This window comes from Chiloscyllium punctatum, chromosome 11, assembly GCF_047496795.1.
Source record: "Chiloscyllium punctatum isolate Juve2018m chromosome 11, sChiPun1.3, whole genome shotgun sequence".
NCBI classification, from domain to species: domain Eukaryota; kingdom Metazoa; phylum Chordata; class Chondrichthyes; order Orectolobiformes; family Hemiscylliidae; genus Chiloscyllium; species Chiloscyllium punctatum.
This window is the reverse complement of record NC_092749.1, coordinates 73,997,176-74,023,581: the sequence shown is the minus strand read 5'-3', so window position 1 is coordinate 74,023,581 and position 26,406 is coordinate 73,997,176. Positions and strand designations below refer to the sequence as shown.

The following is a 26,406-nucleotide window of genomic DNA, read 5'->3' as shown; positions in this document are numbered from 1 at the left end:
GGACGCGCATGGGAAGAAATTGTTTAGTATTCTTTCACTTTGTGCGAGGAAGAACATTCTGAAGAGTCGGGTGTTGGAAAATCCCCAGGACTCTCAGGGTGGCATAGGTTAGTTATGGAGCACATCCTCCAGGACTTCCTTACAAATATGGTGCACCAGAAAACGGAACTTTTTATAGGATATGGCAACCCTTTTTGAACCATATAGGCATGGACTTATCGGCTATATTGGTTAGGGTCTTTTTGTAGCCATGAGGACTGTGTCTGGTGGCCAGGGGGCCTCTGGAAGGAAGAATTCTGAACAAATACGGGTATGCCAACTGATGCTCCCGACTTAAAATAATTTAATTTGCCTTGAGTCAACTCAGTTTAGTTTCTTTTTGTTTTGATTTAGTTATTTATTGAATTGCAGCTTGTGTAGTTTTTTTTTCTCCTAGCTTGTTTGTGGAGTAGAGTAGTAGTTTGTTTATGGTTATTGTTGTTATAATGTAAGATTGTTCTATTATTTTGTAGTAATTTTATATTTTTGTATGGAGAAGTATTAAAGGGATACACAGTGAATTTTAAAAACGCCAGTGCCCTTATGATGGAACATTACAGGATCATGATCCATGACCATTTAATTAATTGTTGGAACAAAGAACAGTGCAGCAGAGGAACAGGCCCTTCAGCCCACCAAGCCTGCACTGCCACATTTTGTCCTTCCACACTAAAACTGTCTTCACTTACAAGATCCATATTCACATATTCGGGCAGGTGTTTCTTGAATGTTGCTATTGTGTCTGCTTCCACCACCTCCTCTGGCAAAGCATTCCAGGCACTCCACGACCCTTTGTGGAAAAACTTGCCTTGCACATCTCTTTTAAACATCTTCCCTCCCACCCCACTCCCGCACTTTGAACGTGTGTCCTCTAGTAATTTCCACTCTGGGAAAAAAAGCCTCATACTTTCCACTCTATCCATGCAATTCACAACCTTACAAACTTCTCTTAGGTTGCCCTTCAACCTTATGCCTATCAATGAAAACAAACCCAGTCTATCCAACCTTTCTTCATAGCTGAAATCCCCCATACCAAGTAATATGCTGGTAAACCTTTTCTGTACCCTAAGGAGTAGCTTCTTATATCAGGATCAATGACTTCCAAGTCCCAGTCCTCAATTTGAGCATATATTGTTCAATACAGCACTGAGAAGTGCTGCACTGGTGCAACAATCTTTTGAATTTTATACTAAACCATGTGCCATTTTGTCTATTCAGTTGAAAGTAAAATTCCTGAGGGATTCTTTTCTCATAAAGTGTAGGAAGTTTCCTAATGTAATGGCCAATACTAATCTCTCAGTCAACACCAAAGTGGATCAACTAGTCATCCTCCCACTGCTGTGCACAGACTGGCACCTACAAATGAATGGAAACTAAATGTCTCATCTAATAAATTGCTATGAAGCATTTTGCGATACCTTGAAAATGTGCGATACATTTTAAATATTTATTACAATTCTGCAACTTTTTTGTCTGAACTCAGCACTTGAGCTCAAGTATGGTCTGAATCCCAGACACCAGAGCACTCAATGTGGCTGGATGCTACTGTGTACAATAATTGCACATCACTGAACTCCTGGTACTTGTATGTATGGTCCAGAAATACATATTTGAAGCTTTAAGAAACTAACTAAGGAGTGGGTGTAGGACCTGGCTGCTCCTCTGGCCCTTAAGAAATAGGATAAACTATGATGTATCAACACAAATGTCTTTTGTTCAAATGTGTATTTTTTGGCCAATTTTGGCTTAACTACTTCTTGAGTGGACGTACCACTTTTAAATAGTAGATACCATAGTTATTTTGCTTCCTAAGCCCACAGTTTGTTAAGAGAGGTATTGATTAGGTTATACTCCCTATTCCAACCCATGTGAATGAAGCAGCAGTTGCCTGGTACTTGTAAACCTGTATTGCAATACAAGACAGTTGCTTAATCGATAAGAAAAATTGAAAAAATTAAATGAGATAGCAGATCCACTTATGAAATCACCTTTATTCATTAGTGAGAAATGAAAGACTACAAATAGCACTGAACTTAGCCAGTGGGTAACTGAATCAAGGAGACCAACAAGATCCTGAATTTGTTAAAGAGTTAAATCCAATCAGTTTTGCTTATCCCTACACTGAAATCTTTGATTCCAATCATCACAGCATCCATGTGTTGGCTTCTATAAGAAGTGATTCAGTAAATGGTTCCCAATAATAGACTACTGTGCCCATTCCTTTCAGAAATAATAGCACCCCTTTCTCAAAAAGGAAACTCTTGATCTTTCTTTCTTTCAAATTATTATCTCATCTCAAACCTCCATTTCTTTCACAATGTTCCTGTATAGTTTGTCAGCAAATAAATTCATGCCCAGTTCCTTCCTCATTTGCCTCTTTCACAATATTAAAATAGTCCTAAACAAAAAAAAGCATCATTCACTATGATTATACCTTTCCTGTACCTTTTTGTAGCTTTTGACAGAATAATCACACCACTCTGCTCCAACAATCTTTTCTGCTGTCCAGCATAATATACCTATTTTCATTTGTCTCTAATCTACCTGTGTGATTGCAGTTTGATCCATCTTGAGGTTTCTCTTTTTATCCTTGCTATTGTGTTGGCAGTACTCATGTTCCATCTTCTGCTCCCTTCTCTCCCTCATCTACATACTTCATTTGGCTGATATCACCCACCAAACAACTGTGTTGGGCTTCTACACATGCTTGCACAACCTTCCTTAATCATTCCACTGTTTCCCTACTATCAGACACCAATCTGGTAGACACCTTTTTGAATCCACCAATTCAAAGGTGTTACAACACATCCCTGGAGCGGGTGGAACTTGAACTTGGCCTTCCTGGTCCATATGTAGGAATACTACCATTGGCCACAAGAGTCCTAATTATTTTTAATCAACGTGTTCTGATGTGTTAGGAGACATTTCTGGAGCAGATGGAACTTAAACCTAGTCATCTGACCCAGAGATAAAGCTGCTACCACCGGTCTCCAGTAGTCCGGCTTTTAATCTACTTTAAATTTCCTCCAGCTGAACATTTGCACCTGAATTATTATTCTTGGTCCTATCAAACTCTGTACTGTTTCCAATAAATGCACCCCTGACCACTCATCTTCATAGGATTGTTTATGAATTATGTGCCCTGACAGGAGTTTGTATCCTTATCCATTTGTCATAAAAACTGCTGATTGTAATATGATATCTCTCTTTCCATATTCAGTACATCTTCTGCCGAAAGTCTCAGTTAAGCCTAAATTGCCTACATTCCTCCATTCTAACTTTCACCCATATACAATATTTCAACTTATCCAAATCTTTTCTGTCTGCATCGTATCTACATCCTGACAGTGACCTTGTTTATGTATCTTAGCTCAGTATTCCTAACATGGTACATACACACTGTTGCCACTGTGAAAGGAACGTGAAATGTTTGACTTGGGTGATGGGTGCTGGCAGGCTGCTTTGCCTTGGATGGTATATAACGTTTTGAGTGTTGTTGGTGCAGTACTCTTTCAGGCAAGTGGAGAACATTTTATCACTGACTTGTGCTTTGTAGATAGATTTTGGGATGATTTACTCACTGCAAGACTCCGACCTTTTCTTGCTCTGAATTATAAATATGACTGGTCTAGATCAGTCTTTTGCCTTCTTATCCCTGTAGCATACTCCAGGCCCACAATCTCCCAGGAACTCTCAACCTTCTTCTGTGAATTAGGTCCATTGGGGGATCCCAATTATCCCATTGGGTTGTAATTATTCCTTCAGCTCCAATTTGTAACACAATGGAATTCTAAACTGCCGCCTTCCTTTCCTCTTTTCAAGGTCTTTCTTTAATCCCACATCTTGACCAAGATTTTGATCATATGCAATTTTTCCTTATGCTTTTTTGAAATACTATGGGACATTTTTATTGTTATGATTGCAACTGGCTGTTGGACGTACACGATATATTTCACCTGCATTGCTCAACCTGGTAGATCCTTCCAGGTAATAATCTTCCATTGGAAGGTATGTTTCCTGACATTATTCCAACATTTTAACATTGGACTCTGTGTTAATCCAGGGTACTGTACAGGATTTTTTTTTCAATTTATTTATTTAGGTAAATAACCTCTTGAAAGCCACAACTTCAACAAACCTGTTGATAGCGAACTGGGAGAAGACAAGGACTGCAGTGCTGGAGATCAAAAGTCAAGACTGTGGTGCTGGAAAAGCACAGTAAGTCAGGCAGCATCCATGCAGCAGGGGAATCAATGTTTTGGGCATAAGCCCTTCATCAGGAATGAGGCTTGTGGGCAGGGGGGCTGAGATATAAATTGGAGAGGCATGGGGTGGAAAGGTAGTTGGGAATGCAATAGGTAGATGAAAGTGGGAGTGTAAGTGATAGGTCAGAGAGGAGGGTGGAGCGAATAGGTAGGAAGAAAGATGCTGAGTTGAAGGCTTGGGACTGGGATAAGGTGGGGGAGGGGAAATAAGGAAACTGGTGAAATCCACATTGACCTCGTATGCATTCAGGGTCCTAAGGAAGAAGACGAGGCATTCTTTCTCCAGGCATCGGGTGGTTAGGGTTTGGTGATGGAGGTAGTTCAGGACCTGCATGTCCTTAGTGGAGTGGGGGGAGGGTAGTTGAAGTGTTCAGCCACGGGCAGTGGGGTTGCTTGGTGCAGGTGTCTCAGAAATGTTCTCTGAAATAATCGGACAGACAGGACGCATACGTTGCGATATGGAGGAGAACATACAGTAGATGATGTGTGTCGCGCACAGGTAAATTTCTGTCAGAGGTGGAAGGATCCTTTGGGACCTTGGACAGAGGTGAGGACACTGGTTTTGCACTTCTTGCAATGGCAAGGGGAGGTGCTGGGAGTGGGGGATGGGCTGGTGGGGGGGGGGGGGCGGGGAGGTGGGAAGGGAATCGCAGACAGAATGGTCTCTCTGAAATGCTTCATGAACACTAATTATGCTGCTACTACATAGTAGCAACATGAAATAGTTTGCTTGTGCTATATCTCAAACTTTTGAGATAGCTAATGAGAGTTAGATTCTATATTCTTCAAAAATGATCACCTTAGGGCCTTTCAGGAGTTTATAGGATATTAAATAACAAATCGTCTGATTAGAATAGGCATTATCCCACAGGATGGCTGTAATGTGCCCTAATTTGGCATCAGTTTGCACACTGAACAAACACCTTGGGTCCTATTTATAAAGCATGCTGATAAGGCCAATTTTATACTGTGGAATTGCATGACTATAAGTTATATTCCACAACCACCTGATGAAAGAGCAGTGCTCTGAAAGCTAGTGCTTCCAAATAAACCTGTTGGACTATAACATGGTGCTGTCTGATTTTTAACTTTGTACACCCCAGTCCAATACCGCATCTCCAAATCAGAAATAATAGACTTAGCCTCCTAACCATCGAGAAGGTGTCTTATAAAAGTTTTACACGTAAAAACTACTTCTGGTAAAAAGAAAAGTGTTTGAAATGTTTTTCCCCATTGGCTACACACTTAACATGGAACTTTTTTTTCAATATTAAGACTATAACATGGAGACATTTGAAAGAAGTCAAATTTTGTCAAAACTTTTCAATTTGAGGTCCACAGGAAAATGTGCAAGCATAGCAATTTCAGGAGAAAACCAACATTTATAATGCATGAGAGAAGAGTGTTGATTGATAGAAAGTGGACTTTAATTGGTGGAGTCATCTGATTTGTAGGTGACTATGTTAATAAAATGCAGTCTGCTCAATGAAAATCAAGGGAGTTCTCAAAAGCCACAGCTGTGGCAGGGAAGTTGGGAGGTCAATCTTGGGAATGAAGGCAGCATGGTGAGATGCAATGGGAATAATACTAATAATGAAGGAGAACAACTCAACATAAAAATGTGTGATGATTGTGTTAACCTATTACCATCAATGCACTGAGAATGGTGGGATTGAGTCTGGCTTCAGAATGAGGACAACACAGCACGATTGATGCCATGGCCAAGCTATGGGACTGGGGCTCAGGATGTATTATTGGGAGTTGAAGATTTAAATTTAAAAGTTGGATGGGAACATGTGGAAGCTCAGTACTGATGGACTTGATAGGGAATACAAGGAAGAAAAGGACATGGAGGTCCAGGAAGGGTTGCTTAATGAGCCTGTGACATATTCTTTCAAGCAAGATCTGCATCGCCTTTCATACTCATCGAAATCATAATAAGGGAAAATGGTTAGGATCACACCTGAGGTTTGCAGAGTAATTTTTCTATAGAGCACACAGGTTAACAATGTGACAATTACATTAATCACTTATATGGTACAGATTGAAGAATTCTGTAATTGTATTTCATTGCATTGAAATGCATGCAATGCTCAACTCTGTGGGATAGTTACAGATTAGTTATAGGCATACCTGTGAAGCAGAAGTAATCACAGGTAACTTTAAAAGTGTCACCTGTAGGCTACAATTTGCCCGAAACATCAATTTTCCTGCCCCTCGGATGCTGCCTGAACTGCTGCGCTTTTCCAGCACCACTCTAATCCAGAATCTGGTTTCCAGCATCTGCAGTCATTGTTTTTACCTACAATTTGCAAAGACAGTCCAAGATCTTACAGGCTACACAATAGCAGAGTTGATTTCCTCTCACCTTAAACTGTATTTGCCAACATGTTTTTATATGCAATGCTGCCTAACTTGGGTGCTACAGTTTAGAACGGACAAGGTTTAAGCAATCCTGCTGCACTCAAAGTTTTCTATCACATTAGTGCAACATGGTTTGTGCTGCTACATTGGAATAAGGGAGCTGATGTCAAACACCCACATAAAGGCTGCAGTGCAACAATAGCGCAGAGAGACAAAAGGGTAACAGGGTAACATTTGCTCGCTAAGCTGTAAGGTTCAAGTAACAGGTATGCCAGTAAGCTTTTCCTAATGACCGAACCACTTTCACCACAATCACCAAATGCTGCCAATCAGATTCCATGTGAAAATGTTGCAGCTGGATGTCCCCAAAGGGCTTAAGAGGAGGTAAGGAAGAGCCAGAGTCAATTGTTGTGAATGCCACTTCTTCCATGTGAGCAACGTGCAATGCCACTGCAGACCAGGTATGTTCTGAGACCCATCACCAAACTATGTCAATAGATGGAGTGGGACCTGTGACCTGAAGAAGTGGGATGGCTATTTGATTCTGGTGACTTCCATAAAAGTTATCACTTTCCAACATTTGACACCCACATTAATCAATGAGAAAGTGGTTCGGCCATTAGGAAAAGAATAGCATTCCCTTAGGCAAAAGTCTAATAGCACTAATGATGGGTAGTCTGTACAGAATAAAACAGAATATCCTTTTATTGTCACACGTACTCCATTGCAGGAGTACAGTGAAAAGCTTTTACAATGTCCGCCTTATTATGGTGACATCTCAGGTACTAGTATCTAGTTACAATTCTTGGATACAGCAGAGGAATAAAAGTAGCTGTGTTACCTAGAGTCGAAAAAATAAGTTTAAAATATGGCATTAAAGGGTTGACATTATCGTAAGGTAGGAAATTTCAAATGGACTTTACAGTGTAGCAGGTCACTGCAGGGTCTGATGAATGTGGTCTGACTGCTCACGTCAGACCCAAGTCCAACAGCCATCCCTACTCTATTCCAAGCCCCGGTGCACTCCGTATAAGCATTCAGTTGCTTCAAGGTAAGTGCCAGGATTGCCTCCCCCTGCCAGTGTCCGCCAGGGACTCACTGCCTATGTGCAGTACAGAGGCTTGCAGCCCAGACACTGTTCCAGGGCTTGTTGCCAGTGCCTGCCCCTGCACTAGTATTTGCTTCTAAAGGAGGGAGATGAAGAGGAGGAAAAAAAGAGGTGAAGCACAGGAGCGTCCTACTCTGCTGCCATCTTAGATCCCTTTACAGTGGAGTTACAATAACAATCCATCAGGTGGATGGCATGGCATAGGCAGAGAACACAGAGGGCCACACCTTCAACATATTGTCTAGCTATCACCATTGTTAACAGCTAACCCAAGAATGCAACTTTAAAAAAAAGGTTTTGTGATTTACACATGAAAGAAGTGAAACTATCACTGTATTCTAACAGATGAAAGGCTTAACAGACAATCAATTTTTCAATGTATAATTTCAGTTACATCACACTGTAAATTTTTGCGATAAATTCTGTGTTACGATCGACCCCTCCAATATCACCTGATGAAGGAGCATCACTCCGAAAGCTAGTGTGCCTCCAATTAAACCTGTTGGACTATAACAAACTGGTGTTGTGTGATTTTTAACTTCGTAAATCCATCAGGTAGTTGATTATAGCAAATAGCAATTTATTAGCCAGTGACAGCGTGTATTTGCAATGAAGTATCACATAGACCACCCACGTCCCCTCAGAAGTTTCCTTCATTTCCATAGCGTGCAGTGTACAGGGCAGCTCTGGGTTTGTAGTGCTTCACCAGGTGCACAGAAGCTGGGAATTCTGTGGGAATAGAGAACCTACCTCGGTGAGGGAGAGTTAGCATTACAATACCAAGGAGGTATGGTGAATAAGTAATAAGACAAGCTGTGGGTAATTGCATGAGGTAATTCACAGGGAGAAACCCTCCATTAAACTCCCCAAAGCTGACACAGCCGATTTTTGGTAAAACACAAGCCAAAGCCAGTTAATTGGCTACACTCAGCTGGCGAAGGCAACCATGATTAGATTTAATTAACATCGTTTTGTTTCATATCTTTCCATTCAATTTAAGACTAACTAGTTCAAGAATGGCCACAGAGAAGCGGCATGAAACGTTGGGAACTGTACACGTAGCATGAAGTCAGCTCCTTCAGCAAAGAAAATGCAACATTTAACATCATAAAAAACTGGGGATGCTAGAAAACGGAAATACATCAGCTCTGACCGTATCTGCACAGAGAACACCGAGTTAACATTTCGACTCCAGTGACCCTCTAGATAGTAGCAGAATTACTAAGATCATATTTTGAATCATTTGATACGATCAAGGTCCCTGAATTACTACAAACCGCTTAAAGCACCACATTCACAGTTCTCCTCCTTGCCCAGCAAGACCCGCCCCTCGGCGCTTAGAACACACTGATTGGCTCATGACTGGGCCACTTCGTGAATGGTCCGGACAGGCAATACAGTCCCGTTCCGATTGGTCGGTCTGTTCAGTTCCCCTGCTCTAATTGGTCTGTTCAGGGTCTGTTTTCTCATTGTGATTGGGCTGTTCAGGCTTGAAGTTACGATTGGTTTATTCTGGTGCCGCCCACAAATGGTTTGTCAGCTTTCTTCCTCAGCTGTGATTGGCCGGGACCCCTGTCAGTCAGTGGAAATGCGGCCTTGTAGTGAAGAGGGCTGGACGGGAGCCTGGGCCTGAGTTAGGTGATTGACTGGCCTCTATTCCTGATGAAGGGCTTTTGCCCGAAATGTCGATTTTCCTGCTTCTCGGATGCTGTCTGAACTGCTGTGCTTTTCCAGTACCACACTCTGATCCAGACTGGGGACTAGCTCGCCTTAGGCTGAGTTTAGTTTGCGGAAGCACTGTGGCTCTGTTACTGAAGTAAATGCTCAGTTAGCTCTGGAACAGTATGAGCTGGTTCTTGTGTCCGAGGTAGTTGGTTACTGAATATCTGGTCTGTGTCCACTCAGTTCACGAGTTGCATGATCCAAATGGGAACTAAGCTCGAATAGTTGGACGGAACCGTACGGTATTTAGGCAATGGGAGCATGTGGTTAGACAGTCTGCATTTAATCTTTCCTTGCGTTACTCTTGAAGGAGACTGAAACTTTAATGCACGGAGGTTTATTGTAATCTGTGTTTTTAATGTTGCCTATTTGAGAACTTTGCAGCGTTACAGTTCAGCGTGGTTTCCTGCTCAGAATATGGAGTCATAAAGATAAACACTACAGTCCAACTTGTCCATGCTGACCAGATATCCCAACCTGATCTAGTCCCATTTGCCAGTACTTGGTCCATATCCCTCCAAACCCTTCCTATTCATATACCCATCCAGATGCCTTTTAGATGTTGCAATTGTACCTGCCTCCACCATTTCCTCTGGCAGCTCATTCCATACATGCACCACCCTTTGTGTGAAAAAGTTGCCCCTTAGGTCTCCTTTATATCTTTCCCCTCTCACCCTAAACTTCTGCCCTCTAGTTCTGGACTCCCCCACTCCAGGAAAATACCTTGTCTGTTTATCCTATCCATGATTTTATAACCTTCTGAGGCCACCCCTCAACTTCTGACGCTCCAGGGAAAACAGCCCCAGCGTATTCAGCCTCTCCCTATAGCTCCAATTCTGGCAACATCCTTGCAAATCTTTTCTGAATCCTTTCATTCCAAATTTGGCATCACTAATGTCCTGTACAGCCGCAAAATGACCCCCCAACTCCTATACTCTATGCTCTGATCAATAAAGGAAAGCATACCAATGCTGCCTTCACTCTCCTATCTATCTGCAACTCCACTTTCTAGGAACTATGAACCTGCACTCTGAGGTCTGTTTGTTCAGTAACACTCCCCAGGACCTTACCATAAAGTGTAGAAGTCATGCTCTGACTTGCTTTTCCAAAATGCAGTAACTCACATTTATCTAAATTAAACTTCATCTGCCACTCCTCAGACCATTGGCCCATCTGATCAAACCTGTTGTACTTTGAGGTAACCTTCTTCACTGTCCACTATACCTCCAATTTTTGTGTCATCTGCAAACTTACTAACTATATACCTCATCTGTTCATATCCAAATCATTTATATAAATGCAGAAAAGCAGTGGACCTAGCACAGATCCTTGTGGCACTCCACTGGTCACAGGTCTCCAGTCTGAAAACTATCGTCCACCACCCTCTATATGGCTGCTTCCCGGTCCCCGCTCTGTTCATTTCAGAAACCTGCCCATACTCCCCACATATTGCATTTTGGTCTTCGGCAAAAACATCTGAAAGCATAATGTCATGTTTCCCAGACGTATTTTTAATCAACTTGTTCTGATAGGGCGCACATCAAGGGCAGGTGGAACTTGAACCTTCTAGTGCAGAGGTAGGAACAATGTGACAAACATAGAAATTGCTAGTAAAGTGCAGCACGTATGGCAGTATCTGTTAGAAGAAATCAGAATTAATTTTTTGAATCTGGCGACACTTCCTTTAGAACTGGCCAGTTTTGAGCTGAAATGTCTGAGTTTTTCCTGCAGTTTCTATTTTTGTTTTTGATTTACAGTATTCACAGTTCTTACTGTTTTTATTTAGGTAGGAACACTAATATTCAACTTTGAGAATGTCCTCTTACACCACCTAAATGTATAAGCATGCTAGTCCTGCCAATACCATTACAGTAATTTGCTCCTTCATATTTATTTACTGTTGTATTAATAGTATTTCTTTCATTGACTTTGTGTTTATTTCATGCTGCCATGATTTTATTGGCAGAGTGTGTAACAGTATTCATGAGCAGAATTTCACTCTTGTGCAATATGAATCTTTCAAAGATGTCAGTCAGTGCAGCCCTCAGCTTTACCTCACTGTTGCTCCACTTGGCCCATGCACTCCCTCCACAGTTTAAGATTTGCTCATCTGACATTCTGTTGTAAGAACTAACATTTTGAATAATTAAACATTAGGAAGGCAATCTTCTTTGCCTCTACAGCTGTCTTTATGAATTTTGCTTTCAATTTCCATTTTGCTCTCACCTTAATCTGGTCCATCGCCTCCTTCCTCTTTCCCTTCTTTGACATCTCTATTTCCATTTCCAGAGCTATACTAATCACTGATATCTATTATGAACTCGCCAACTCCCACAGTTACATTGACTATATATTCTCTCACTCTGTTTCCTGTAAGGACTCCATTCCATTTTCCCCAGTTTCTCTGCATCCATGCATCTATTCTGATGATGTCACCTTTAGAAGGCGAGGCTTCAGAAACATCCACCTTTCTTCTTCTTCCAAGGATTTCCTGCCACTGCAGTTGGCAGGACCATCGGGTGTGTCTGACGCACTTCCTGACCTTCTGCCCTCACCCTTCCCAACAAGGGTGGAGTCACCCTGGTCCTCAATTTCCACCCCGCTAGACTTTGCATCCAAAGGCTCATAAGCAGCCATTCCTAACACCTCCAGTCAGATGCCACGCAGCCAGACACATATTCCCCTCCTTCGCTTGTTAGCCTCCCGGACACTTCCTTAACTCCCAAAAACCCCATGGAACTTTCCCATGCGTTCACAGAAGGTGAACTTGCCCGTTTGCCTACTCTCTCCTCACCTTCCAAAGCCCTTGATACTAGACTCAAACTGTGAACTGCTTTCTTTTCTATCCATAGATGCTACCAGACCTGTTCAGTTTCTCAAGCACTTTTTTTGTTTTAGATTTCCATCATCTGTAGTTCTTTAGTGTTTAGGGGACAGTGTGAGAACATTTGGGTTTATGGATGTGTGTGGCAGAGAAAAGGGAAACACAGCTATACATTGTTGGGTGTGTATAGTTATTCCCAACAGAGAGATTAATACTCTTTCACATTGAAGAGAACTTTGAGTAATCAGTTAGAGAATCAAACAGAGAATATACTTAATGTTGAAGACTTCAATCTACATTACCATGATTAGCTCAGAAGTGCCACCTTTGACTGTTCAAATGTTCAGCAAAATGGCATGGGGGAGTAAACAAATTGAATCTTGGAATCAGAAAGTAGGAAACTACAGACTAGTTAGTTTAGCATTGGGAAAATTGTTGAAATCCATTAAGGAAGTAATAACATTTTGGAAAGTCAAAATGCAATCCATCAGAGTCTATATGGTTTTATGAAGGGTAGATTATGTTTGACTAATTTGCTAGAGATCTTTGTAGTTGTAACAAGCAATATAGATCATAGGAATCTTGTAGCTGTAGTATATCTAGACTTGCAAAAGGCATTTGATATGGTGCTACACAAAAGTTAAGATCATATGGGGTTGGGTAATTTATTATTTTGGATATAGGCTTGGCCAACTAACAGAAAGCTGGAAGTCAGAATAAATGGTCTTCTCCAGTTTACATCTTGCTAACCAGGGGGTACCACATGGTTTAGTCCTTGGGCCCCAACTATTTACAATTTATATTAATCACTTGAATGTGGGGAGAGAAAGTACAATCACAAATTTTTCAGATGACGCTAAAACAGCTGGGAAGGTAAGTTGCAATGAAGAAATAACAAATTTACAAGTAAATATAGGGAGGTTAGGTGAATGGGCCAAAATTTGGGACTTAAACGAGGATAAGCATGAGTTTACCTGTTTTGATTGAATGAATAGAAAGGCAATTTACTTTTCAAGAGAAGAGAAACTTTAGAGTGCTTCGGTGCAGAGTGGTCTGGGTTCCATGTGCATGAATCACAACACTAATAGGTAGGAACAGCAGGTAATAAGGAAGGGAAAGACAAGTTTGGCATTTATTGCTAAAATAATAGAATATAAAATTGGGGAAGTGTTGCTGCAACTGTACCAGGCATTGGTGAAACTGCACCTGGTGTATTCTATATCAACCTGGTCACTTCACTTGAGGAGGAATGTAATTGCATTGGAGGCAGTTGGGAGGAGGCTTGCTAGATTGATTCCAGAGATAAGGGGATTGTATTATGAAGAGAGGTTGAGCACTTAAGACCTATACTCTCTGGAGTTTAAAAGTATGAGAAGAAATCTGATTGACATATATAAAGGTGCTAAAGGAGATTGACAAAATAGATGTTGAAAGGATGTTTCCTCACATGCGGCAGTCTAGAACAAGAGGCCCTAGTTTTAGGATAAGGTGTAGCAGATTTAAAACAGATGAGAAATTATTCTTTTCAAAGGGTCATGAATTTGTGGAATTCACAACCCCAGAGTGTGGTTGTTGCTGGGACACTTACTAAATATTTAAGGAGGAGATAGATAGATAGATATATTTTTAATTAGTAACAGGTTGAAAGATTATGGCAAGTATGCAATAGTGGAGTTGAGGCTGAGACAACATCAGCCATGATCATATTAAATAGCAGATTAGCCCTGAGGGCTAGAATTGCCTATTCCTGCTCCTACTTCTTATTTTCTTACCAGTCTATTCTGAGCAGACATTTTAGGTCATTTTAAAGTTTTTTAGTGCTTGTAACCTATTTTATTCATTGTGTAATGTGGCACTGCTGTGTGAGAAATGGGCGAAAAGATACATTGCATGATCCAAAATATGGCACCAATGAGCTGCTGCTGTATGCCATTATTTTTCTTGGGCCTCATGATCACATATTCTGCTGTTAGGAGCTGTTAGGAAATGTGGAATTTCTGCACGTCTATACTTGAAATGTACAGCGGTACTGACAAAAATCAATGTCAAGTTACATTAGTTTTTTGTGAAGTCAGATTTTGTGCGGGTACCTGTGGAATGATGTGCATCTGCATACTGCTCTGGGTGAAATATATCAACAACTCTACAATGTGAATAGTTGTTAATAACCTGTGAGATGGCCTGAGGAATAATATAATTAAATGTTATAATTGACCATATATTGGACTGTTTTCTCCATCTAATATTGGTACACTGCAAAATTGATCTGATCAACCTAGACGAACTGATGCCAGTAACCTCTGGCTGCTCAACAGTTGTTAAACACTAATAAGTAAATGCCAATGCAATTCCCAATTAATCTAAAAGACATTATGAATTTGAGAAGTCTTTCCTGTAATAGTGTATTGTTTGGTAACTCTATTCTTTCAGGAATGTAAAGAGCTTGTACCGTGACAACAACAGGGAAAATGATTTCTTCTCGTTTGCCTCCTCTTCCCACCATTGGAGAAATTATCAAGCTATATAAGCTGAGAGCTAAAAAGCAGCTATCTCAGAACTTCTTGTTGGATTTAAGATTAACAGGTAAGTGAACATTTTAAATATTAGATTTAAGATTTTACTCTCTACTTTTGCACTTAAAGCATCAACATTTTATCAGTACATCTTCTCATTCTTGCATGTCTGTGACTAGGATGTTGTTGTTTGATTAAATCGTCATGTACAAATCAGTGAACTCAGTTATTTAAACATGTTACTACTGTGAACTATGTGTACTTCATTTAATAAGTAGAGTTAATGATAAATCTGTATATTAATATTTTAAAATAAAATTGAGAAAACATCTCAGAATAAAATTCCAATGTATATACATTATAATCCAGATTATATTTAATGTTAAATTTCATTATAACCCTATCCTGAAAGAGAATTTCTCAAAACAATCTTCAGATAATGTTATATTTTGGATGGAACAAAAGTTGAAGTGCTTCACTCAATCTTGAGACAATGGCTTGGCACTTGAGAATCAGTCTGCTTAAGGTAAATACATAGATGAAACTGTAGCAGTTTTTGGCTTTTGTCAATTCACAATTGAGAACCAAAATTTAATTTAGTCAGTGATGATATGGTTTCCTAGTTTACTTCCTGCTGTGGAATGCTATTTGAATTGAAGTAGGATCATTAAAAGTTATTAGAAACTACATTAAAAGAAAAATCATGTGCTCTTTCCTCATAGCTCTGCAAGTTTCCCCTTAAAAATGTTTAGTAACACTCCCTAGGACTTTACTATTAACTGTATAAGTCCTGCTAAGATATGCTTTCTCAAAATGCAGCACCTTGCATTTATCTGAATTAAACTCCATCTGCCACGTCTCAACCCATTGGCCCATCTGGTCCAGATCCCGTTGTAACCTGAGGTAACCCTCTTTGCTGTCCATTACAGCTCCAATTTTGTTATCATCTGCAAACTTACTAGTTGTACCTCTTATGTTCACATCCAAATCATTTATGTAAATGACAAAAAGTAGAGTACCCAGCACCGATCCTTGTGGCACTCCACTGGTCACAGGCCTCCAGTCTGAAAAATAACCCTCCATGACCACCCTCTGTCTTCTACCTTTGAGCCAGTTCTGTATCCAAATGGCTACTTCTCCCTGTATTCCGTGAGATCTAACCTTGCTAATCAGTCTCCCATGGGGAATCTTGTCAAACGCCTTATTAAATCCATATAGATCACATCTACCACTCTGCCCTCATCAATCCTCTTCGTTGCTTCCTCAAAAAATTCAATCAAGTTTGTGAGACATGATTTCCCACACACAGCCATGTTGACTATCCCTAATTAGTCCTTGCCTTTCCAAATAAAATTATTAGTTACATGGCAAAAGATGCGTTGATTGGCAAGAGTCAGCATGGATTTCCAAAGGGGAAATTGTCTTGTAACTAAATTGCTGTAGTCTTTTGCAGCAGTAACAGAAAGGTTCAATAAGGGTAATGCTGTTGATGTGGACATGTATCTTCAGGGGATATTTGATTCAGATACACATAACAGACTTGTGAGGAAAGTTAGAGGTTATGAAGAAGTAACCTCTAAGAAGTAAAAGGGCCAGGAAACTGTTTTGATACCCTTACTTTTCTTGGTATTTATTAATGATCCAGATCTTGGTATGCAGGAGACAGTTTCAAAGTTAGCAGATAACACAAAAATTGTAAACGGTGAGAAGAACATAGACAAGATTGTGGAGTGGGAAGATAGGTGGAGATTGGATTGAATGCAGAGAATTATGAAGTCATGTATTTTGGTAGAATATTGAAAGACAATATAAAGTAGGGGCTACAAAGGGGGAAGGGGCTAGTGAGTGGACCAAGATTTAAAGATGCACAGATCATTGAAAGTGGCAGGACATATGGTAAGAGCTGTAAAAGCAGAGTCCTTGGGCTTAATAATAGGGGCATAGAGTACAAGAATGAAGAGGTGATATTGAACTTCTTTAAGATTCTTAAACTTGTTGGACGTCAACTGAAATATTAGTACAGTTCTGAACACTATACTATAGGAATGATGTGATCACGTTGGGGAGAGTACAAAAGCAATTTACAAGAATGATCCCAGGGATGAGAAACTTCGGTTATGAGGATATGTTGAAGAAGTTGGGACTGTTCTTCTTGGAGAGAAGAAGGCTAAGAAGAGATCAACTTATTCACAGAGAGTGGTATGTGTATGGAATGAGCTGCTAGAGGAAGTGGTGGCGGCTGGTACAATTGCAACATTTAAAAGGCATTTGGATGGGTATATGAATAGGAAGGGTTTGGAAGGATATGGGCCGGGTGCTAGCGGGTGGGACTAGATTGGGTTGGGATATCTGGTCGACATGGACGGGTTAGACTGAAGGGTCTGTTTCCATGCTGTACATCTCTGACTCTATCTGATCCAGATTTTCAAAATCACGAGTAGGCTGGATAGAACAGACATCAAGAAATGATTCCCATTTATAAATGGAACAAGAACAAGGGATGTTTTTAAAGTGATCTGTTGAAGAAACAAGGATGAAGTGTGAAATAACGTTTTCATTTAGGGTATGGAATGCACTGCCTAGAATTGTGGTAGAGGCAGGTTCAATTGAGACTCTCGAGGGCATTGCATATTATTTTATCTAAATAATTATTCAAAGGCAAGAGATTGTCTCTAGGTAATGAAGTAGGCACAGTGTGCTGAAAGGCCTCCTGTGCTGTAATATTTCATAAATAGCTTTTACAAATTAGTTCTTTTTTGATAGTGTGTTTGAATAACAGATGTATCAGACTGTTCAACATTAATTTTTCATCTGTTATGTGTTGGCCGATTTCACCAATATCTATAATGTATGTTATTATTTTCTGCACTGTACTATACTTGCCAGTTTAATTTCATTTGAAATCCTTGAAATTATGCACAATACACCAAGGACCAGGTCACATCAAAAACAGCAGTTGTTTGAAGATCCTTTTGAAGAAAATATTTTTCTAAGAATTTTGTGCTCTCTCTCCTTTCACACTGATCTTATCCAAGCTACTACTAGGTTGGTTGAAGTCTGCTACTATTACTTCCCTCCTGTTTCTGACCCCTAACAATGTTTGGATATAGTTGACTCTTAAGAGGCCTGTATTCTACTCTCAGGAATATGTTTGTCTATGTTTTTCTGTTCAATCTATTTAATGTAATTTGATGACCCAATCTAGTGAGTAATTATCATTTCAAAAATAAATCATCTATTTTAGATAAAATAGTTCGGCATGCTGGGAATCTGAAGAACGCCTATGTCTGTGAAGTGGGCCCGGGCCCGGGTGGCATCACTCGATCAATTCTTAATACTGGCATTGCAGAATTACTTGTGGTTGAAAAAGATACTAGATTTATTCCTGGTTTACAGGTAATAACTTTTGCTTAGTAATCAAATAAATTAATGTAAATAAGCAGTATTGTAAGGTGGCTTGATTTAAACTTTACAAGCTCAAAAGGCAGCCAAGACAATGATGGGAAAATGAGTAAAACTGTCAGTATAAATATGATCTTAGTTTTTTTTAATGCTTATTTGGATTTGGCTTCAAATAGTTAACCTGATATTTACTCAGTTTTTATTGTTACACAAAACCCAAGTTGTTTGAGCTCTAGTAGCAATTTCCCAAAATAAACAGTGTTTTTCATGTAAAATTGTATTTGAAAATCATCATTATCTTGAAGCAAATATTGGATCCCTTCACCAAAATAGACCTGCCATGTAAGATCTAAACACTATCAATGTTGTTCTAATACTTATGCAGAGCCTTCCCATCTCCAACTACTGTAAACTTCATTCGATTCATGAGTGGCATACTTTGAAGTAGAATTGCCTCTATCTTGATGTCCCAACTTTATCTTTTTAAGTAAATAAACTGAAGTCACTATACTGAATTCTGTATTAATCACAGTTTCACTTGGAAGGTGTGGATAAAAGACAAGCACTTTGTAACATAATTGTTACTTTGTATCCATGTAGTTGCTGGCTGAAGCAGCACCTGGGAAAATGCGCATCATTCACGGAGATATTCTGACCTACAAGCTGGAAAGGGCTTTTCCAAAGCATTTTCAAAATATGTGGGAAGGTGGTAAGTCTTTTGTTTGGTAAGAGATTTTAAGATATTATAGAGTCATAGAGTCCTATAGTGTGGAGACAGGCTATTTGGCACAAACTGGTCCATGCTGACCAAAATACCCATCTACGCTAACTCCATTTCCCTGCACTTGGCCCAATCCTTTTAAACCTTTCCTGTCCATGTACTTATCCAAATGCCTTTTAAATGTTCTTAACGTATCCGCCTCAGCAATTTCTGTTGGCAGCTCATTCCATATCATATAGTCATAAGATGTACAGCATGGAAATAGACCCTTCGGTCCAATTCATCCATGCTGACCAGTTATCCTAACCTAATCTCGTCCCATTTGCCAGCACTTGGCCCACATCCCTCGAAACCCTTCTGCTTCATATACCTATCCAGATGCCTTTTAAATGCTGTAATTGTACCAGCCTCCACCACTTCATTCCACACACGCACTACCTTCTGCATGAAAAGGTTACCTCTTAGGTCCCTTTTATATCTTTCCCCTCTCGCCCTGAACCTATGCCCTTTAGTTCTGGACCCCCCCACCCCAGGGAAAAGACCTTTTCTATTCATGCCACTCATAATTTTATAAATCTCTATAAGGTCACCCCTCAGCCTCCAACACTCCAGGGGAAACAGCCCCAGCCTGTTCAGCCTCACGCTGTAGCTCAAATCCTCCAACCCTGGCAACATCCTTGTAAATCTTTTCTGACCCCTTCAAGTTTCACAACATCCTTCCGATAGTTTCACCCTCCGTGTTAATGTTGCCTGTCAGGTTCCCTTTTATTCTTTCCCCTCTAACCTTAAAGTGATGCCAGCTCGTCCTCAATTCCCCAACCCTGAGAAAAAGACTGAGTGCATTTACCCTATCCATGCCTCTGATGATTTTTTACATTTCTTTAACATCTCCCCTCAGTCTCCTACACCCTAAAGAAAAAAGTCCTAGCTTGTCCAACCTCTCCCGGTAACTCAGACCATTTAGAATGGGTTGCACATTTCGATTCATTAATACATAAATCCCAGAACTTCTTTTCAGTCACGTTCTCAAGATAACTTAAGGTTTTATAACAAAAGATGACATCTCAGCTCAGGCAATGCATTAGAGGGGTGAAGTCAGAGTTTGTCTGTATCCCAATGTTGAGTCAGACTGGTTTTGTTTCCAAAGTAGAATTTACAAAATATTAAATGTATTGACTACTTGCAGATTGTGCATTATTTGAGCAAAATAGAATGCATCTGCAAATTCAAATTCACCCCATACACTTGTGTGTATGTGCATGAGAGAGATTTTGTGTGTGTATGAGAGAGTGTGTGTTTGTGTGTAAAAGCTTGGTAAAGGGTGTGTAATGGTGTTTAAGCCTGTGAGAAGGTGTGTCTCAGAGAGAGGTTCTGCGTGAGTGTATGAGTATGAGAGTGCCTGTGTGAGAGAATGCATCGTGTCACCTATAGTGTGACATGAACCCAAGATCCCAGTGGAGGCCATCCTTATGGGTACCAAACTTGGCGATCAGCCTCTGCTTGGCCACTTTGCATTGTTGCCTATCCCGAAGTCTGCCCTTGGAGGATGGTCACCCGAAGATCCAAGACCGAATGTCCCTGACCACTGAAGTGCTCCCCGACTGAGTGATTACCCCTGTCTGTTGATTGTTTCACAGTGTCCATTCATCTGTTGTCATAGCATCTGCTTGGTCTTGCCAATCTAGCATACCTTAGAGTACCCTTGCCTGCAGTGTCTGAGATTGACAACGTTGGCTGATTCACATGAGTACCTGCCACATATACGGTGGGTGGTGTCCCACGGGTAATGGTGGTATCCGTGTTGACCGTCTGACACACCTTGCAGTGGTTGACATGAGAGGGTTGTATGGTGTTGTTAGATGTTGTCCTGAAGGCTAGGCAGTTTGCTGCGAACAATCATCTGTTTAAGTTTGGAGGTTGTTTAAAGGTGAGAAATGGAGGGGTAGAGAAGTACTTGGCAAGATGCTCGCCCTCGTCGATAATGTGTTGCAAGCTGCGAAGAACATGGCGTAGTTTTTTGGCTCCCGGGAAGTACTGGACAATGAAGGGTACCCTATTGGGTGCAACCTGTGTCTGTTCCCTGAGGTGGTTATTACAGTTTCTCGCTGTGGCATGTCAGAACTGGCGATTGATGAGTTGAGTATCGTACCCTGGTTTTATGATCGCATCCTTGAGCACCTTCAGGTGTTTATCACATTCCTCCTCATCTGAACAGATCCTGTGTATGCATAGGGCTTGTCTGTTGGGGATGGCTGTTTTAATATGTTTAGAGTGGAACTAGAGAAGTGCAGCAATGTGAGGTTATCTGTGGGTTTGCAGTAGAGTGAGGTACTCAGATGCCCATCCTTGATGGAGATGCATGTGTCCAAGAATGAGACAGATACTAAAGAGTAGTCCATGGCAAGTCTGATGGTTGAATGAAACTCATTGATATCACTGTGTAGTTGTTGTAGTGACTCCTCGCCATGGTTCCAGAGGAAGAAAATGTTGTCAAAATATCTGGTGTATTGTTAGTTGGCACAGGTCCTGTGCAGCAAAAAAGTCTTGTTCAGATCTGTGCATGAAATGTTAGCATGTTGGTGTGCTACTTTGGTCCCCCATAGCCGTTCCATGTGTCTGGATGAAGAACTGTTTGTCAAAAGTAAAAACATTGTAGTCGAGGATAAAGTGGTTGAGTTGTAGGATAGTGCTCAAAGATTGGCAGTTGTTGGTATTGAGTACTGGGGCTGTTGCAGCGATGCCAACATCGTGGGGGTTGCTGGTGTAGAGTGCTGAAGCATCATTGTGACAAGGAATGTTCCCGATTCAACTAGTCCGTGGGTGCTGGGTTTCTGTAAGAAATCTGTAGGGTTTCTTACAGAAACTGGGGGTCTCCACTACAATGGGTTTCAAGATGCCTTCGACGTAGCCAGAAAGGTTGTCACACAGGGTCCCATTGCCTGATACAGTGGGATGTGCAGGTGTGTTGGCTTTGTGTATCTCCGGAAAGCAGTAGAAGTCCCCTATGTGAGAAGTACATGGGATGAGAGTGCATAGGGAACCCTGAAGGACTGGATCAAAAGTCTTGATCAATGTGTTTAGTTCATTGGTGTATTCTTTGGTTGGATCGACCTGTAGTTGTCTGTAGCATTCCTGTGTGTTCAGTTGTCAGTATACTTCCTTGCAGTAGGCCATTCTATTCTGAACGACAATGGTGCCTCCTTTTTTTTTGCTGGTTTGATGACAATGTTGCGATTGGTTTTGAGAACATGGATGGCGTTGTGTTGTGATAAGTATTTTAAAATTAAAAGAATTATGGTCACTGGTCCCAAGGTGCTCCCTCACTGTCATCTCAGTCACTTACCTTACTCTATTTTCCAAGAGTAAGTTGAGTTTTGCCCTTCCAAAGAAGGATCCTCTATATACTGCTTGAGGGAACTTTCCTGAAGCACTTAACAAACTTCACCCTATCTAAACTCTTAATGCTATGGTAGTCCCAGTTTATGTTAGGAAAATTAAAATCCTCCACTATGACAACCTTAATTGTTCTGCAAGTCTCCCCAATCTCCTGCATATTTGTTTGTCTAATTCCCATTGTCTATTTGGGTGTCTATAGTACAACCCCAGTAATGTCTCCATCTGCTTTTTATTTCTTAGTTCCATCCATAAAGCTTCACTGGATGATTCTTCAGTAATTAGTTGATCTGAGAATTTTTCCTCCTTCGAATTTGTTTTAACTTCATTGCTTTAATGAAAGAATATGCAAAATATCAATTCAAGATGCTAGTTGGTTCTACCTCATGTCAATGATGCTTCATTGTTGCTATAAGTTATTGAATAATTCAATTTTTCAAAGATTAGTCATTGACTTAGTGTTATTTTAAATGTCATACTCAGATCATAATACAAAGTTGATGTATAAACCAACAGTAAAAATAATTCATGACAAATTGGTAAATAAGACGTAGAAAGTGAAAAGAAAAAGACTTAGAGTCATAGAGATGTGCAGCATGAAAACAGACCCTTCAGTCCAACCCGTCCATGCTGACCAGATATCTCAACCCAATCTAGTCCCAGCCTATTCAGCCTCTCCCTAAAGCTCAAACCCTCAAACTCTGGCAATATCCTTGTAAATCTTTTCAGACCCCTTTCAAGTTTAACAACATCTTTCCTATAGCAGGAAGGCCAGAATTGAACGCTATATTCTGTAAGTAGCCTAACCAGTGTCCCATACAGCCGCATCATGGCATGTCAACATCTGTACTCCATGTTACTGCCAATAAAGTCAAACATACCAGTCGCTTTCTTCATCCCCTGTTTATCTGTGACTCCAATTTCAAGTAACTATGAATCTGCACTCCAAGGTCTCTTTGTTTGGTAACACTCCCCAGGACCTTACCATTCAGTGTATAAATCCCACCCTGATTTGCCTTATCAAAATGTGACAACTCATATTTATCTAAATTAATCCATTTGCCAATCTTTAGCCCATCGACCCATCTGGTCAAAGTCCCATTGTACTCTGAGATAAATTTCTTCATTGTCCACTACACTAGCAATTTTGGTGTCATCTACAAACTTAGTAACTATTTCTCCTATAATCACATCCAAATCATTTATACAAATGACAGAAAGCAGTGAATCCAGCCTGATCCTTGTGGCACTCTGCTGGTCACAGGCCTCCAGTTTGAAAACAACCCTCAAACACCACCCTCTCTCTCCTACTATCAAGCCAATTTTATATCCAGATGGCTAACTCTCCCTGGATTCCACGTGATCTAACCTTGCTAGCCAGTCTATTATGCGGAATCTTGTCAAATGCCTTCCTGAAATCTATATAGATATCGTCAACCGCTCTGACTTCATCAATCAATCTTCATCAGTTTTTCAAAAAACTAAATCAATTTAGTGAGTTTTGAGAAGATTTGTAGCTCAAGTTGAGATTCTGGATGTAGGTTTGCTCACTGAACTAGAAAGTTCATTTTCAGACGTTTCGTCACCATACTAGGTAACATCTTCAATGAGCTTCCGAACGAAGCACTGCTGATGAGCCCTGCTTTCTATTTATATGTTCGGGTTTCTTTTGGATTGGTGATGTTATTTCCAGTGGTGATGTAATTTCCTATGGCAATGTCATTTCCTGTGAGAGAAAGTGTTTCCATAAAAATTTAAAACCATTACAGACTCTTCCCGTGGCAGTATCACCGATGGTGTATCTGCCGGCAGAAGGTGACTCACTGCAGTTACATTTGCTTTTTTGCCTCTAGGACAGTATGCTAGCTTGTAATTATATGCACTTAGAATGAATTCAGCTGTGGGCTATAATACTAAGGCTGTGGGCAACACGGCCTTGACCTCTTTAAGTAGACTGAGCAGGGGTTTGTGTTTCATTATTATTATAAATTTATGTCCGTAAAGGTATTAGTATAACTTCCCGACTCCAAATATGACCACCAAACCATCCTTCTCTGTCTGGGCATATTTGTGCTCTACAGTACCTTAAGTCCTGGATGCATTTGCTGTTCCTCTCCACTGGGCCAACTCATATAGATAAATGGCGACGTGTGGTGGACCTTATCAAATTTCTCCATCATCTGCGGAAAGATTGGCCAGGCTGGTGATACTCCACTTGGCAGTCTCACATATTGGTACAAATCTTTATGGGTATTAATTGTGGCATATTTCTGGAAATCCTCATAATCCTCATGTATCGCAAGTATGCGTGCTCAGTCCAGCTTCATGAAGGGAACACACCCCCTCTCCGCCAATTCCCAGCCTGCCAGCTTTGCAGATCACTCCTTTGTGCGAGGGATTAGGTATTTATTCATCTGCTAAAAACAGTTTGCTTAAAATGCCAGCGAAGGTAAACTGACCAGTGCTATTCCACAAACTAGATTGTTTTGATGATTCCTTCGCCTTCCAGCCTTCTGGTTTCTGTCTGTACTTTTGCCCGTAAAGCGAATGGCACTGAGCCGACGAAACTGAATTGTTGAATTGGTTCTTGGGCAACATGCAAGGTCACTTGGCTCCTTTGATAGGCCCTAGAACTTCTTGAAAAAGTTCCAGATACAGTAGCGCCTCGACATACAAATGACCCTGTTCACGAACAAATCGGTTTACGAACAGGATTGTATGTAAAATTTTGCTTTAACGTACATACGAAATTCAAGGTACGAACACAAAAAGCCCGTATGCGACTGCGTGGTTTCATCGTTCTGCTTTGCTACGCGCTTCTTGAACGCAAAAGCTCTTGGGCTCCGCGTGATCTCATTCAGTTCGTCTTTGGCGCACGTGCTGTGAACAGCGTTCGTTGCTATGTCCAAGCATTCTTACGCTATCTGAACAATGGTAAAAATTGATTCAGTTCACAAACTTTTCGGTTCACGATCCGGGTCCCAGAATGGATTAAGTTCGTAAGTTGAGGCGCTTATGTATTTAATTTGGACTTCACTTAGGCATCCATTTTGAAATTGAAAAATGTTGAGCCAATCTAGCCTTTTACTTTAATTGCTGGTAACTGAATCAGCTGCTTCTCATAAGAAACTGGAACTGAAGTTGTACCTTTTAAGCTGAAAAGATTCCCCGGTGTGAGTTTTCAGTCTAGCTCATGTCTTGTGCAAACTTAAGGGTTGAAGTCCAGAATGAATTTTGTTTAAGACTGGTTCTGCAGCACTGAAATGGCTGTGCCAGTATTTACTTGCATTAAAAATTAGTGACAGTTTAACCAGACATTTATTTTAATTGGTTCTGAATTTGGATGTTGTAAAGCAATTTAACATGCTGCAAACAAGATGTAGGTGGACTTTTCAGGTTGTGTACTTTCTTGGATACCAGCCTATGAGTTCTCTTACTCAATTCAGGTCTTGTGGGACTTACTGCTCTCCTGAGTTGGCAGCATCTATAACTGCTTGCTGGCTCGGATCGTGAAGAAAATGTTAACTGTTTGGCCAAGGCTTGGCTTTGTTTTGGGGTTTGATTGTGTGCTGATCTAGAGTGCCTCTGTTTTCTGTCCTGAGTGGGGCTATGCAGTTGCCTTCACTCAAGTAGTGTTCCCCAAGCTCAATCGGACTATTGACAATGTTGATTTCCATTGGAATACCCAGCAACTTATATGCTCCATCTGTTGCAGTTTCCAAAGATAAAGCCAGTTGTAGTGCCTGTTTGAAGCCCAACTGGACTTCACTGGTAGGCATTTCTGCATGGTTGTTTCATTAATCCTGCATTCCAAACAGTATCTCAGCAGCATATTAAGTGTTAAATCAAAGTCATACCTAGTCAAAAATCCCAGTGTTGATTCCCCTGGTTCTTGAATTGCCAGATAAAATTAACATCTCAAAATTAGAGGAAGCTTGGGGTTGTAATATTTCTTTACTAAATAGCCAGCTCTTGAAAGATTTTAGTATCTGGTACCTCGGGGAAAGTTAGGCCAATGTGAAATTCCATCTGGGCTGGAGTGAGCGCGGACAGGA

At 40.7% G+C, this 26,406-nt stretch overlaps 1 protein-coding gene across 6 annotated transcripts in view; it reads left to right on the top strand.

Moving 5' to 3' along the window:
* Positions 1-9,311: 9,311 nt before the first annotated feature.
* Positions 9,312-26,406, top strand: part of tfb1m (transcription factor B1, mitochondrial) — a 63,301-nt gene continuing 46,206 nt past the window's right edge. Inside the window, exons 1-4 of one of the 6 annotated variants that reach the window (XM_072581049.1) lie at positions 9,312-9,414; positions 14,753-14,905; positions 18,080-18,231; positions 18,838-18,946. In XM_072581049.1, the coding sequence (XP_072437150.1) occupies positions 14,791-14,905; positions 18,080-18,231; positions 18,838-18,946 (376 nt within the window). In that variant the 5' untranslated portion in view covers positions 9,312-9,414; positions 14,753-14,790. The other 5 variants (XM_072581050.1, XM_072581052.1, XM_072581054.1 and 2 more) reach the window with 5 other exon arrangements.